Here is a 14,675-nt window from a genome sequence, read left to right as displayed (position 1 = left end):
AGAATACATTCTTCCGAAATTCAGAAGCACATCCTTCCCACTCAAGGGATTATTGCCTTGATCGGGAAATCAACATTTATACTTATCACCCCAATTTGCAACGTACATCCTATATTTGCCAGTCTGTCTACTTCCTTGTTTAAACCCCTGAGAATATGGTAAAATTGAACCGAGGGAATTTCTCTCAGAATTCTCTTTAGTCTAGTTAGTAGCTTGTTTAGCACTGGATCCTTTAGCTTTTTCTCACTAATGAGTGCTTTTATCAACACTTTCGAGTCACCAAAGACTCAGATTTCTCTTGAATTTTCCTCTATCGCCATTTGAAAAGCTTTCAATAAGCCAAGAATTTCTGCTTGGTTGTTGGTTCTCTAACCAAGCCCCCAGCTAAAACTATCTGCTTTGTTCCCATTCGAGGAAAAAATCACCCCGCCCGCACCTGACTTTCCTAGGTTGCCTTTTGAAGCGCCATCAAAGAAGATTGTGCACTTGCCCTGGGATCTCCACCAATGTTGAAAATTGTCCTTTGAATCCCAAATTTGCCATCTTTCATTTTAAGTTGGGCGAGGATTTGCTTTGATTCTGACACTGCTGGAATAAGCATCCAACCACGTCCTTTCTTCAATAAGAACGGAACTATCATCTTTGACTGGGAAATGATTCAAAGTTTCTAAGAGCAGACCCTTTGCTCGGGCAGCCACCATTGCTGGAGACCAATCTGTATTGTTGAAAATGATATCATTCCTGGTGAGCCAAAGCTTCCAGCAGACATATTTCGAGACAACAATCCACAATCGGAGACAAAGAGACTTGCTAGTGATGCTATGTGGATAATTGTCTTTCCAAGAGGTAAACATTGAGACCTGAGATGGAGGGATAAAATTCAACCCATGCAGGAAAAGGGACCATACCTCCTTCTTGAACTCGCACTCTATAAATAAATGATCAAAAGTTTCCTTTGCGCATTTGCATAACACACAGCGGTGGGGACCAACTATATTCCTTTTGCACAAGTTTTCTCCGGTCATAATTTTTTTGTGTATCAAAGTCTAGAAGAAGAAATTAATTTTGGGGATGTTGAAGCTATCCCAAACTTGCTTCCAAAATGATTCCTAGTGAGTCGACTCCTTCCTAGTTTGCATCTGAATGTAGCCTTGAGCTGCGGAATAGACCCCGGTCTTGCCCCAGCCCCAGGAATCTTCTTCTTCCTTGTGGACTAGTGCGAAATCAGAGATTGATTCAAAAAGAATTTCCAACTGCATTTGTAAATGTTCTGGAGTTCTAGGAAATTTCCATCGCTGCCAGCTCCCATGGCTGTTCCATTCCGAGATGTCTTCTATTTTCCTGATTCCTTTCGCCTATAACCATGCTCTTAGCTCAGAGTTTTTGTTAACTTCTACAAGAGGAGGATGGCCTATAATGTTTTCCCTCCATAGCATTAGGTTTTTGTCGTTGCTAGGAATCTGATATTGGTAGGATCTGAAAAATTCAATGCCTCTGCTACATAACTTCCAAGCCAAAGATCCTTTTGGATTTTTCTCCATCGTGAATTGCCTCAATGACTGATTATTGAGATATTTAAGATTGATTAATTGGCTGACTAGATGGCTAGGCTGTGCGTGGATCTGCCATAATAACTTGCATCCCATTGCTAGATTGGCATGCGTGGGGTCTCTGATTTGCAATCCACCTTCCACGAGAGGTCGCTTCACAATGTCCCAATTTATTAAATGAAATCGATTATTGTTTCCACGACCTCCATTCCACAGGAAATCACGAATGAGCCTTGAAATTTGATCAAAGATTGATCTTGGAGCCAACATTAGGGAAGCCTGGAAAGTGGGCAGCGCTAAGAGAACAGATTTGATTAAAATGAGCTTGCCTCCTGTGGTGAGCCAAAAACCTCTCCAGACAGTGATTTTCTTCTTGAATTTTGCTATTACTTCCTCCCACAATTGATTTCTATTGGAACCCGGCATTACTGGAACACCTAAGTATTTTATTTTTTCCCAGGAATCGTACCCAACAAAGCCTAAATGGTTTGCAATTTTCTCAATTGTGTGTTGAAATGTATTCAATCCATACACAATGCTTTTCCTCTCACTTATAAGGGCTCCTGAGATGCTACAGAATTTTTGGAGAATGAATTTAAAATAATTTGCTATTCTCAGAGAAGCTCCTCCAAGCATTAAGGAGTCATCTGCAAACAGAGCACGGTTCATAAGTTTAATTCCTTTTTCTATTCGAATCCTAGGAATGTTGCAAGCTTGTTTTTCAAAAGACAGCTTTCTACTCAAGGAGTCTGCCATTAGAATATAGAGGAAGGGGGAAAGAGGGTAGCCTTGCCTCAATCCCCTGGTGGCTAGGAAGTAGTTGGCAGGCCTTCCATTTACCAAAGGTGCAATCGAGGTCTTTTCTTTGCAGGGTTTGATGGGATTAATGAACTCCTGACTTAAACCAAAGGATAAAAGAACCCTGTACAAAAATGAATGATTAACTCTGTCAAAAGCATTAGACATGTCCAGTTTTATTAGCATACCTTGTTCTTTTCGGGAATGGCTAGAATGCGGAGCTTCCTGGACTTGGATTACATTGTCCATGATGTGTCTTCCTTTCACAAAACCCCCTTGAGCTGGAGAAATTAATTTTTGCAGTAGAGGTTTGATTCTGTTCGCCAAGAGTTTAGCCAGAATTTGTTAAGAGGCATTGCATAGCGAGATCGGCCTATATCTTTCAAAAGACCCAGGGTTCATTTCCTTGGGAAGTAAGGCAAGGAAGGTGGAATTGGTTCCACCTCCAACCTTAGCTTTCCTCAAGAATCCATGAATCATTCTCACAAGGTCTGATTTAATTATCTCCCAACATAGTCTGTAAAAATGAATTTAAAAGCCATCTGGCCCGGGAGCTTTGTCAGGCTCCATGGACAATACTATTCTAGAGATTTCCTCTTCCGAGATGGGATTCAATATCATACTATTATCATTTGTGCTAACTAGCTTCGGGATATGAGTGAGGAATTTATTTATGTCCTCTTCGCACCCATCCCTTTCAGCACTGAGAAGAGTCTTAAAATGATTCTCAGCTGCTTCCTTTATCTGTTCAAAGCCTTTGCACACCTGCCCTCTGGAAGTGGTGATTTCAGCTATGTGGTTTCGGGAAAGGCGAGCCCTATATTGTCTGTGGAAGTATGCAGTGTTTATGTCTCCATCTATTAACCATAAGTTGCGAGACTTGATTCGCCAATATTCTTCTTCTCTTCTGAAGTAGCTGTAAGTATTCCTTTGAGCAGATTTTTCTTTGTCAATGTCCAATGAGGTGATTTCAATCTTTTCCAAATCAAATTGAATTTCAGCCAGCTGTTGGACAACTTCTTTCCTCTGACTGGTAGGAGTTTTTAAAGCCTTCTTTATCCAATCTTTCAAGGCATACTTTGCATTTTTTAACTTTTTCTCCCACACAAAGCTTGGGGAGCCTGTTACTTCTTTTTGCCAAGCTGTTTGAACTGTTTCAAAGAACCCTTCTCTTTCAGCCCAGAGAGGACTAAATCGGAAAGGAAGAGGGCCTAAGTCCTCTTCTTCTTTCAAACAGAGAAGTATTGGCTTGTGGTCCGAGGTTAATTTAGGAAGAATCTTGGAGAAGATGATTCTTCTATCCATCATGATTGAACTGTGGATGAGAAATCTATCCAGCCTGGCTGAGATATGATTCTCCCCTATTCTATTGTTGTTCCAGGTATATTCTCCTTTTATTGGCTTGAAATCTACCAGATCCCATTGAATCATGAGGTTTTCCACTATGTAGAGCATAGGATCCCTGGAGTAGGAACCTCCTCTCTTCTCTTTGGGATCCATAATAATATTCAAATCTTTTCCTATGAAAATGTTCTTTGGATTATGAAGTTCTAAAAAGTCTAAGAGTGACTTCCAACACTCTCTCTTTTCAGCATACTGTACAGGAACATACAAGTTAAAGATGGCTAAGGTGAGATTGATTGAGGTATGTCAAAGCTCGGTGAAAATCTAATGTTGTGTCTCATAGAATATTTCTAACGAGAATATTTTCCCAGACCAAAAGGTGCCTATTCCTCCGGACGAGCCTCTAGCGCTTACTGTCATCCCATTGTCAAATTTCCATTTTGTGCTACTTATGTTTAGAAGGAGTTCCCCTTCTATTTTTGTCTCTTGGAGCATGATAATGTCTATGGGTTCCATTTTCAATGAGTCTTTAATAGCTTCTACCTTTGAAGGATTCCCCAATCCCCTGCAGTTCCAAGAGACTAGTTGCATTACTTGCTGCTTGTTGGGATGGGTCCTCCTTCCTTGGGAGGTCTAGTTCTGGTACTTCTCCTAAGAGTCATCTCGATGGTGGCTTGGCTCCCTAGGGTTTTTTGTCTTTCTACTTCTTATTCTCTAGTTTCCTTGTGTGTTCTCCTTCTAGTTCTCTTTGAGGGCCTCTCAAAGGTCTCATCCTCTGATGAGCCAAAATCCTCTATTGTCTTTTTCTTTTTTTTTTGTAACATCTGCATATGACAAAGAGGAATTGTTACCTAGAACCGGACTTGAGAGGATAATTTCCACATTACCTGAGACTGGAGAGGCAAATTCATTCGTCTAGACGAGTCCTTCCTGATCTACTTCTGGTGGTTTTGGAGGGGTGTTGAGAAGTTCAAAAGAGTTTTTATCTTCCTCGTTGTTGTTTGGTTCCATGCTCCCTGAGGTTTGAGGGTTTCCACTGTCTTGCTCGGATCTTTTCCCATCTCTTTGCCTTTGGATTTATTATTCTGCCTATTGTGTGCTGGTTTTTTAACTTGCTTCCATTGTTCTCCTTTGTCTTTATCTGTTGTCTCCTCGCTCTTCTTCTTGCAGTACCTTGCAAAATGCTTGTACTCGTGACAGTGTCGGCATTTGAAGGGAAGTTGTTCGTAGTCAAGCTCTTGGATGTGGGTCCAATCTGCAACCGAGAGTTTGATGGCTTTAGGTAAACCAACTTCCAGATCGACTTCAACATAGATTCGGGCATAGGAGTATTGGTCTTTTCTCACCACTTGGTCTATGTATTTGCCTAGGGCATTGCCTATATACTGCAGCGATCTCTGGTTCCAGCAATGAAGAGGGAGATGAGGAAGGTGCACCCACACTGGAACTGCTATGGCCACATTCTGAGCCGGATCGAAATCTGGTGACCATTTATTCAAATAAAGCCCTTGGGGGCCCATAAAATATGGCCTGTTCCTAAAGATCTGACTTCTGTCTTCCGCATTGTCAAACACAAAGATGAAGAACCCTTTTCCGATGAAGTGACTTTTAATTCCTTCTGAGAACAGTGGGATCAAGTTTCGTTTTACCCATTCTTCTACTACTTTTGGGGATAGCCATAGCCCTATGAACTAGCCGATAAGACCCCTTTCGGCTAGGCTCAATTATGATCTGCAAGTTTCTTCCGCCGACAATTCCACCCTGGGGATATTATCCATTTTTTTCACAAACTTCTGTTGTGATCCAGAGATCATTCTTTTTCCAGCTGCTGCTATTAACTTCCTGAATGGTTGGACTTCAGGAGGTGAGGAAGGATGAGCCTCAGAGCCACCTCCAAGATCCGTTGCAGCAAGGAACCGCTCGTAGGGAAGGGAGAGCGCAGCTAGGGCAGCCGCAGTCCAGCCATGCACGCGGTTGCTCTCAGTTTGTAATAGAATCTAGCAATAGAATCTTTAACCACATTATAATTTCTTGATTTTTATAGATGTTTTTGCATGCATAAATGGATCTGTGACACACTCAATTTTTGCAAACTAAACAATTTAAACTTATGAATTTTTAGAAATCTATACATAATTTTGAGAAAAATTAACCATGAAAAAAGTGACCAAAAAAGATCATCTCATCTATTAGTTATAGTACTTTAAACTATGACATAATTAATTTACTCTGGTTGATTTTTAGAAGGCATTGGCATTTTGAGTGTCCAATATTTAATGTTCCAACATGCAGTTGTAATGACATTCGAGAATGATTTTGTTAACCAACTTTGATATACTTACATAATATAAAATTAAGAAAAAACTACTAAAAAAAAACTTAAATTTAATGTCTCAATTGCTATTTGTTTGATTATGAAAATTAAAGTACAACTTTTTCAATTTGAAAATCCTATCGACATCTCTTCGCACCTTTTGGACCAACTGCTAGTTTTATACCCTTCAGACCTTATTGAAACTTGTTTCAGACTTCTTTCGAGCCTTACAATTCTTTGTGCTCGTGATTGCTTTGAAAAATTCAAATAAGTTTTGAAAACCTTTAACCTTTCCTTCCAACTTTAAATGTGTGCTCTTAACCAATAAAATTTCCCACGTGCACCCTCTTGTTGAGTTCTCGTGTGACTCCTTCCTTTGACCTGGCACACTAACTTCTTTGCAAACGTGGCTACAATGGCTAACTCATCACCGACAATTATTGCTTTAGGTTGAAGATAAAAAACTGTGGAAACAAATTTTTTTGGAGACAATACTTTGAAAATAAAAATTTGGATGAATATGCAAAGGCCTTGAATCTTCGATGAATATGTAAAGATGTCAAATCTTCCCATTACATGAATGAACTTTCCATCATTTAAAATTGAATGGAAAAACATTATTTACAATTAAACATAGAAAACCAACATGTGGTTAATTGAAATTTACTACACTATCTCAATTCTTAGGAAGCTATATTTAAATATGAATGCAATGTCTTTGCATAGTGATTGGATTCCTAAACTTATATTTTCTACCCATTTGAATTTGAAATTTTAAAGTTTTACAAGAAGGCATGTGTTCTTAACGATTAGAACACTCATTTTATATTTAAAATATGTGTAGTCTAACTAATAGATAAAATAGTTATTTTTGGTTGTAATCTAGCAATACAATTTTTAATCACATTATAATTTCTTGTTTTCTATAAATTCTTTTGCATGTATAAATGGATCCGTGACACACTCAATTTTTGCAAATTAAATAAATTAAACTTATGAATTTTTAAAAATCTATGCATAATTTTGAGGAAAATTAACTATGAAAAAATGCCTAAAAAAGATCATCTCATCTATTAGCTAGACTACTTTAACATATGACATAATTAATTTACTCTGGTTGATTTTTAGAAGGTATTGGCAATTTGAGTATACATTAGTTAATGTTCGAAGATGCGATTTTAATGACATTCGCAAATGCTTTTGTTAACCAACTCTTATATATTTACATATTAAAAACTTAAGAAAAAAATACACAAAAAATAAATAAATAAATAAATGGAAAAAAAATTAATATCTCAATTGCTATTTTCTTGATTATGAAAATTAAATGACAAACTTTTCAATTTAAAAATCCTATCGACATCTCTTTGCACCTTTTAAAACAATGACTGGTTTTATACTCTTCAAACCTTATTGAAACTTGAATTAGATCGAGCCTTACGATTCTTTGTTCTCGTGATTTCTTTGAAACTTTCAAATAAGTTTTGAAAATCTTTAGCGTTGCCTTCCAACTTTAAACTTGTGCTCTCAACGAATAAAATTTCCCACATGCCCCTTCTTGTTGACTTCTCGTGCGACTCCTTCCTTCGAGCTGACACGATAACTTCTTTGCAAACGTGGCTACGGTGGCTAACTCAACACTGAATTTCGATCATGGATCGTGTTGGCAGTAGATCTTCATGTTTTATGACCTTAGGATATTGGCCCTCTGTTTTAAAAAAAATTGGATAGCTATGGCTCAGCTACAACCTCTCTCCACACCACGCTCGCGATGATGGTTGACACACGTCGGGATTCGATTGAGAGTGTCTAGGACTACGACCTTCTTTCTATTCAGAAAAAATCGACAAGCTACGACTTATTGCGCGACGACGGTAAAACTTTTGACCATTCACTTAGGGGACTTTGCAAGCTGCGGCTACAAAATTTTTGGTTGTTCTTTCTTCTCTAATATTAATTTTATGGAAAGGTAGAGGAGGAAATGTACAAATTTGACACACAAATAATATAAATTTTTGTTCTTTTTTTATTGATCACACAAACTTGATTGTTACATACAATTATCTATATGAATTTTTGTTCTTCTTTTATTGATCACACAAATTTGACTGTCACATACAACTATCCATAGAGTTGCGGCTCTTGACTTTCACATAAACTTGACTAGACTTGACTTGATTACAATGAACCCAATATGGGGTATTTATGTTTTTCAACTATCATTTCACTCACAATAATTTCAACATGCAAACACACACTATATTTTAATTTTCCAAAAATGAGACTACACTCGAACTAACTCACATTTGAATCAATTAACTCACACTCCAAATATAGATTGCACTTAACTCAACTTATCTCTTCATGCATCACTCACTTAGATCTTGCTAGATATTCATGCAGATGTAATAACTATTTCCAACAAGAATTTCATATTTATAAGAGAGTGCCCATTGCCATATGCCAGGAAGAAGCACTGTTTCAATTTTTCAGTGGTTTTATTTTTTTAAATGTGAATAACGAAGACTGTTTCAATTTTCAGTGGTTTTATTTTTTTAAATGTGAATAACGAAGAAATTTGAGGAATCTTCTTCATTGCTTTAACAAGTGAAACATCATGTTGACAAACCAAAGATGCACAAGTAGTTAGGCACGTGTGTGGGCGAACAATGTGAAACTTCAACAAGAAAAAGGGACCATCTTTTGTTTATCAATAAAAGGTAGTTACAATTCCATGTTTCATTGTGATTCATGATATGTCTTTATATCTATAGACATATTTTCTATATATATAGTTTCTAAAAACAAAAAACAAAAATACAACCATTTCTTTGTCGGTGTTTTTCTAATTTGATAGTCTCTTTTGAAGCTAAGCATCTATAGGCAAAAAATACTTACAAAGAATTTTTTCCAAAGAAAGAAATATATATGTTCTATCCATCTTTACATCATATTTCTCTGAGGATCAAAATAAGGATCAAAATCTCACTCAGAAATAAACAAAAAATTCCGTCAAGCTCTCTAAGAAGGTTCAAATTTTGAAAGACCATGAGCTATAGAAAGACCCACTAGAAAATGTAGAGAAAATTTCGCTCGGCATAATGTTTCTCCCGCGCTTAGAGAGGAAGTGGTTTTTCTCTTTAAATATGTGGGAGAAGGAAATTTTCTTAAAGGATGAGGATAGAAATTTGACACCTTATATCCAATAGATGAGAGAGTGTGGACCAAAAGTAGAAAGCTCTTGTGCCCAATCTATAATCGTCTTTGAGTCACCAACAACATCCATCTCTTCTATGGCTAACCATCTTGCACATAACATCACTCCCCACAATGCTAGAGGTTCAACTCAGTTGTTGGTGCCTACTCCACCATGTCACCTAAAGTGATAGGAAGGACCAGACTAAAAGCCTCGCAACCACAGGTCCATGATGATGACGCCCCATCAAAATATCCTACATGCATCAACAACTCAATCATCTTGTATATATATATAGCCTCCTTTTTATCCTCGAATGCCATGGCCCAACCTCCTGAAAGCATGCTACTATCTTTAGGATTGTTCATCTCATGTCACGGACAACCTGATCAAATATCTTGGTGTTCTTGTTTTTATCGCAAGTCATGATCTAGTATATAACACCAACCACATGAAACATTTCAGCTTAAGTGGGATCGACCACCCCCAGGACTGTGATATCCATGGAACTTGGTTTGTCACCCTCCACCCCTGTGTCATGTGTAAAAAGAAATCCCCATATGGGATAGTGAAGACTGTCCTCCTTTTCCAATTCTGTTGACCAGAGAAGTTGTTTCACTGAGATCTTCCCTGCGGCTAGACTATCTCCCCACAATAATGAATATGCCTTCTCTATCAAAATGATGCCTGCTTGATTGAGCCTTAACCTGTAAGATTCCCATTGCCCGTGAGAGCCATTAGAAGACCAAGTTCTATGTTCTTCATCTAAACTTGTGAATGGAAAAGTGAATGCTTGTCTTTACAAATTTGACAAAAAAATTAAAATCCCTCATAATGGAGAACATGGACGATGGAAGCAAACCAACATGTGAATTCCATCCAAACCCTTGATAACATGTAGTCCAATTTCATTCATACCCCCTTGCCAACCTCCCATCTCATATTCCCCACAAACCAATGCTTATGCCTCATCATGCTCCTCTAAATAAATGTGGCTTCCTTCTTTATATACACTCTTGCTTTAATCAAACCCTCTACAGACGCTCCTGCTTTAATCCAACCCTTTATCTGAAGGTTTCTACCAATATGAAACCTACCAACTCTTTTTCGTGATTTTTCCACCCATTCATTACCAAAATGTTATACACAACTTTATTGACTTAAACTATCTCGATAGATAAAATTACATTTAATATCTTAAACATCATAATATTGTATAAAAAGCAAAACTTTCATATGAATAATTTTAATAATAATAAATATAAAATATAATTTAAATTGCATTTATATATATGAAAATGTTAATTTCAAATATAAAAAATTATTTTATTTATCTATTATAATTTAAAATATTTTATCTATTTAATTGGTTAATACTCATTTAATTTTTAATTCTTACTTTTTATAAAACATTGATTATGATTGCTTTTCTATAATTAAGTATAATTGACCATTTCAATTGAAGAAACAAAAGTTGAATTAAAATTTCTAAACAATAATAATTCAGCAATATCAGCAACATTTTCCACGCGTCTACGAAAGTGAGGCTCTTCGAGTGGCCACGCGGTGCGCATAAATCAATTCAAATGCGCCGTCACACAACTTCCAGCAACCCCACCGGCATTTTCCAAACGTCTTCCAAAGCAATGGTCTTCGAGTGGCCACGTGGTGCCCATAAATCAATCACTTTCGGAAAAGTAAAACGAAAGAGCTTGCGCCCGCCCCACCAAGTTCCAAAACCTTTTTCGCGGGAACTTCCCAAACAAGAGCGTTTAATTAGTCAAGTGGTATAATCTCACTTTTACTATGTTATACGTATTTTTATGTAATTATATTGTGTTTTATATATAAGTATTTTTATGTCATTACAGTTTGTCATATATATGACTATAAAATTATATAAAGTTAATCAATTATTTTTTTTAAGATTCATTATCTTAAATATTTGTCTATTTGTAATTTTAGTATTTTATTAATTTTAGTATTTTATTGTTTTTATTTTAATTGGGCTATTAATTATTTTTTGCAAAAACACAGATACTTAAATATCAAGACTACATATTATAAGTGTTTTTTTATTTATTTAAATAACATATTCAACTTATATTGAGTTTCTAAATTATAAATATAATAATATTATGATTAATAATTGATTATTTAATTTTAACTAATAATAACAACATCATCATCATCAACAACAATTATAATATTCATAATATTATCATATAATATATTTAATTTTTTATTTAGTAAAATATTAAAAACAAAATTATTTAAATAAAACGATATTATTAAAAACACTTGATTAATAAATTAATTATTAAAAATATATACATTGCTTAAAATTATACATCACAAATTTTAATTAAAAAACAAATCACAAAGTTAATTAAAAAAACAAATCACAAAGTTTAATAATAAAAATATAAATTATATATAATTTGATTAAAAATATTTATAAATATAATAATGAAAAATACATGTAAATAAACGAAAAAAATTAAGTTATAAATGCTGATAATTTTAATAATAATGTATACATTTACTGAAAAATATAATTTATAAGTTAGAAATAAATAATGTATAAAGCTACTGAAAAATACCATTTATAATTTATAAAATAAAAACCTAAGTCACAAATCTTATAAATATTAATATTGAAAAAAAGAATTTATAAAATTTGGGAAGAAAAAACATATGTTAGAAAACTGAATAATGAAAAATACAATTTATAAATTTGAGATAAAAATATAAGTACAAGTTTTGATAATGGAAATATTATCTATATAACTTTATAAATTTGAGATAAAAATATAAGTACAAATTTTGATAATGGAAACATTATCCATACAACTTTAGAAATGTCTATAAAGATCCAAAAGGAAGAGGAAAAGCTCATCCTTGGAAAAGTCGTTATAAACCCAACCTAAAATATTATCTCTCACCTTTAGATATTGGTTTATAAAATCAGTTGTCTTGCTGGTAGACATTGTTATAACCTCTATTCCTCCATTTACTCTCTTTAGTCCCTCCAATCTGTGTAATACCATCCAACAGCCATACACTCTTAGCCTTTGGAGGCTTTTTAAATTTAAGTAACTTTGAGGAAGCATCTTTAATGCTTCATATAATATTAGAGTAAAGATTCTGAGGGAAGGCATTGCACCATCCTCTACTTCCGGTAATTCTTCAAGCTTATTTAAGCTACAGATAGACAGTTTCTCCAATACAGGGAATGCCCCCCTCTTGCCAAATTCTTGAGGAAATCTCTTTAGCTTTGTACAATAAGCAATGTCTAGTTGCTTCAAACACTTGAGACTATGTAAATCTGGTAATTCTTCCAACATAGAACAACCCCATAGTTTCAGAAGACTTAAATTTTGAAATTCACAAAATTTTCTCTCCATTTGGACGACGTGAGAGCACCTTAACCATAGCTTTCTCAACTCTGACATGTTGAAGATGTCATCCGGCAACCTTTCCACCTTTGTGAGGCTCAATTCAAATGTCTCCATGTGAACCATACGCCCCAGCGTCCCTTCACTAATTTTTTCACCGTAGTTATCCAGACCTAAAGTTTTCAGTTGTGTTAAGCTGCCCAAATGGTTAACAGAAGCTCCCTTTTGATTCTTACCACTGCTCCACGCCATACTCCTGCAATTTCCGATGTAGAAACTATGCAAAGACGTGAGGCTTGAAATACTATTGGGCAGACATTGCAAATCACTACACATGTTCAGGTTCAGATAACTTAATGATCTTAACTTGTGAAGATCAGCTGGTAATTCCGTGATTTTAGAGTCTTCCAGATCAAGAATTTGGAGAGCTGAGAGATTTGTAAATGACGCCGGCAACCTTTTAATGGGCACGAATGCTAAGTTCAGGTATACAAGCTGTTTCAAAGAGCCCACGCTCTCTGGAAACGACTCGAGGGACGTGTTTGTCAAATCCAAAATCTTAAGAGAGGTCATACTCCCAATCACTTTTTTGGGAATTTCTTTAAACTCCAGGTTTCTCTTCATTAGCAACGAGGATATCTCTGGAACTCTCCATGACTCGGGAAACCCATTCAAATTGTTGTCGTTCAACACAAAGCGAGTGCAGGGGGAGAATTTAAATTCATTTACCTTGAAGGCTGTCGAACCCTTACCCGCGCCGCAATAGAAGTTTTCTTCCTTCTCATCAATCTGCAATGCCAATGCACGCAGGATGTCGTGCATCCTGAAAGTGATCACGTGCCCATCCACGTCTCTCAGCGTCGGCTCGATCAAACAGCGATCGGCTAAAAAGTTGACGTACCTTCTTCCCGTCTCAAAAGGGTCGTGGCCAGAGGCATGCGGCAGCTTCTTTTCAAGGAGACCCTCTCCCATCCACAACAAAATCACGTGGCTTTCCACCAAAATAACTTGGTCTTCTAAGGATGCAGCAGCTAAATATAGAAACCCCAATTGCAGATGAACGCCGTAGCTGCCCAGAGCATCGTAACTCAACCTTAGGCGATCATACACAGCTTGTTCGTCTTTGCTGTTGGCGTTTGGCAACCTTTGAACTGCAAATTTCCACTCATTTGCATCAGTAATGCCTGCCATTGCCCTCCCTACTGCTTTGATGGCAAGGGGAAGCCCTCCACACTTGTGACACACAACCTTGGCCGTTTCCTCATCGATGCCTAGGGGCACATTTCCATTATTATGTGGAAAAGCGTAATAACAAAACAACCTCCAACTATCATCTTTAATCAAATCTCCCATTTTGATTGTGGACTCCTTTGCAACTCCCATCTCCAAAAGTGTTCTGTAATTCCTCGTATTGACAATGATTTTGGAATTGGAGAGGTGAATTAGGCGTAGTACACCCAATTCCTCTAGCAATTTTGCACCTCCGTCCCATATATCATCTAAGAACAGGGCGAACCTCTTTCCCTGCATACTCTCACTCAACGGTCTCTTGATATTTAAATTGGCGTCTACTTTCGTCTGAATGGCTATTTGTGTAGAAAGTTCGATCAAAAGGCTTGAGACAGAAGGTGTCTGAGAAACAGTGAGCCAAAGCAATAAACCATCGCCAAAGAGATCTCTAACCTTTTGACTGTTGAAAAGTGTCTTCAGAAGCAATGTTTTGCCAGAACCACCCATGCCGACAACGCCAATTCGCGACACGGAAGAATGAGCCGCCGCGTCGGTCAGTAACCTCTCCAACCTTTCAAGAGCGTGGTGTTGTCCCACAATAAGGGGTTCGTTGATGATGATGCCCGTTGAAGTTACAGGTTCAGATGTGTGTGCTGAAGCACTGGCTGAAGAAGAAGCTTCCACGCTTTCTTTAATCTGTCCAAGTCCCTCCAACACGCTTGCCCACCCCATCAAAGTAACAGATTCAAGATGTTGGGTGATTAGACCATTGAGACGGGTGATTCTTCTACTTGTTTGATAGCGAGAAATGAAGTCATAACTCGGTATCGTGCACTCCTGTGCCA

At 36.7% G+C, this 14,675-nt stretch overlaps 1 protein-coding gene across 1 annotated transcript; it reads right to left on the bottom strand.

Moving 5' to 3' along the window:
• Positions 1–2,879: 2,879 nt before the first annotated feature.
• On the bottom strand, positions 2,880–3,653 carry LOC149265102 (uncharacterized). Its single transcript, XM_089401796.1, has one exon. It carries the CDS (start codon positions 3,651–3,653, stop codon positions 2,880–2,882), a length of 774 nt encoding a protein of 257 aa, XP_089257922.1.
• Positions 3,654–14,675: the final 11,022 nt, after the last annotated feature.

The sequence above is a fragment of the Pinus tabuliformis genome, chromosome 6 (genome assembly GCF_031772625.1).
Source record: "Pinus tabuliformis cultivar Carrire ecotype Pingquan chromosome 6, CPIR1, whole genome shotgun sequence".
Taxonomy (NCBI): Eukaryota; Viridiplantae; Streptophyta; class Pinopsida; order Pinales; family Pinaceae; genus Pinus; species Pinus tabuliformis.
Note: the sequence above shows the minus strand (reverse complement) of the source record. Positions and strands in the feature narration are given on the sequence as shown.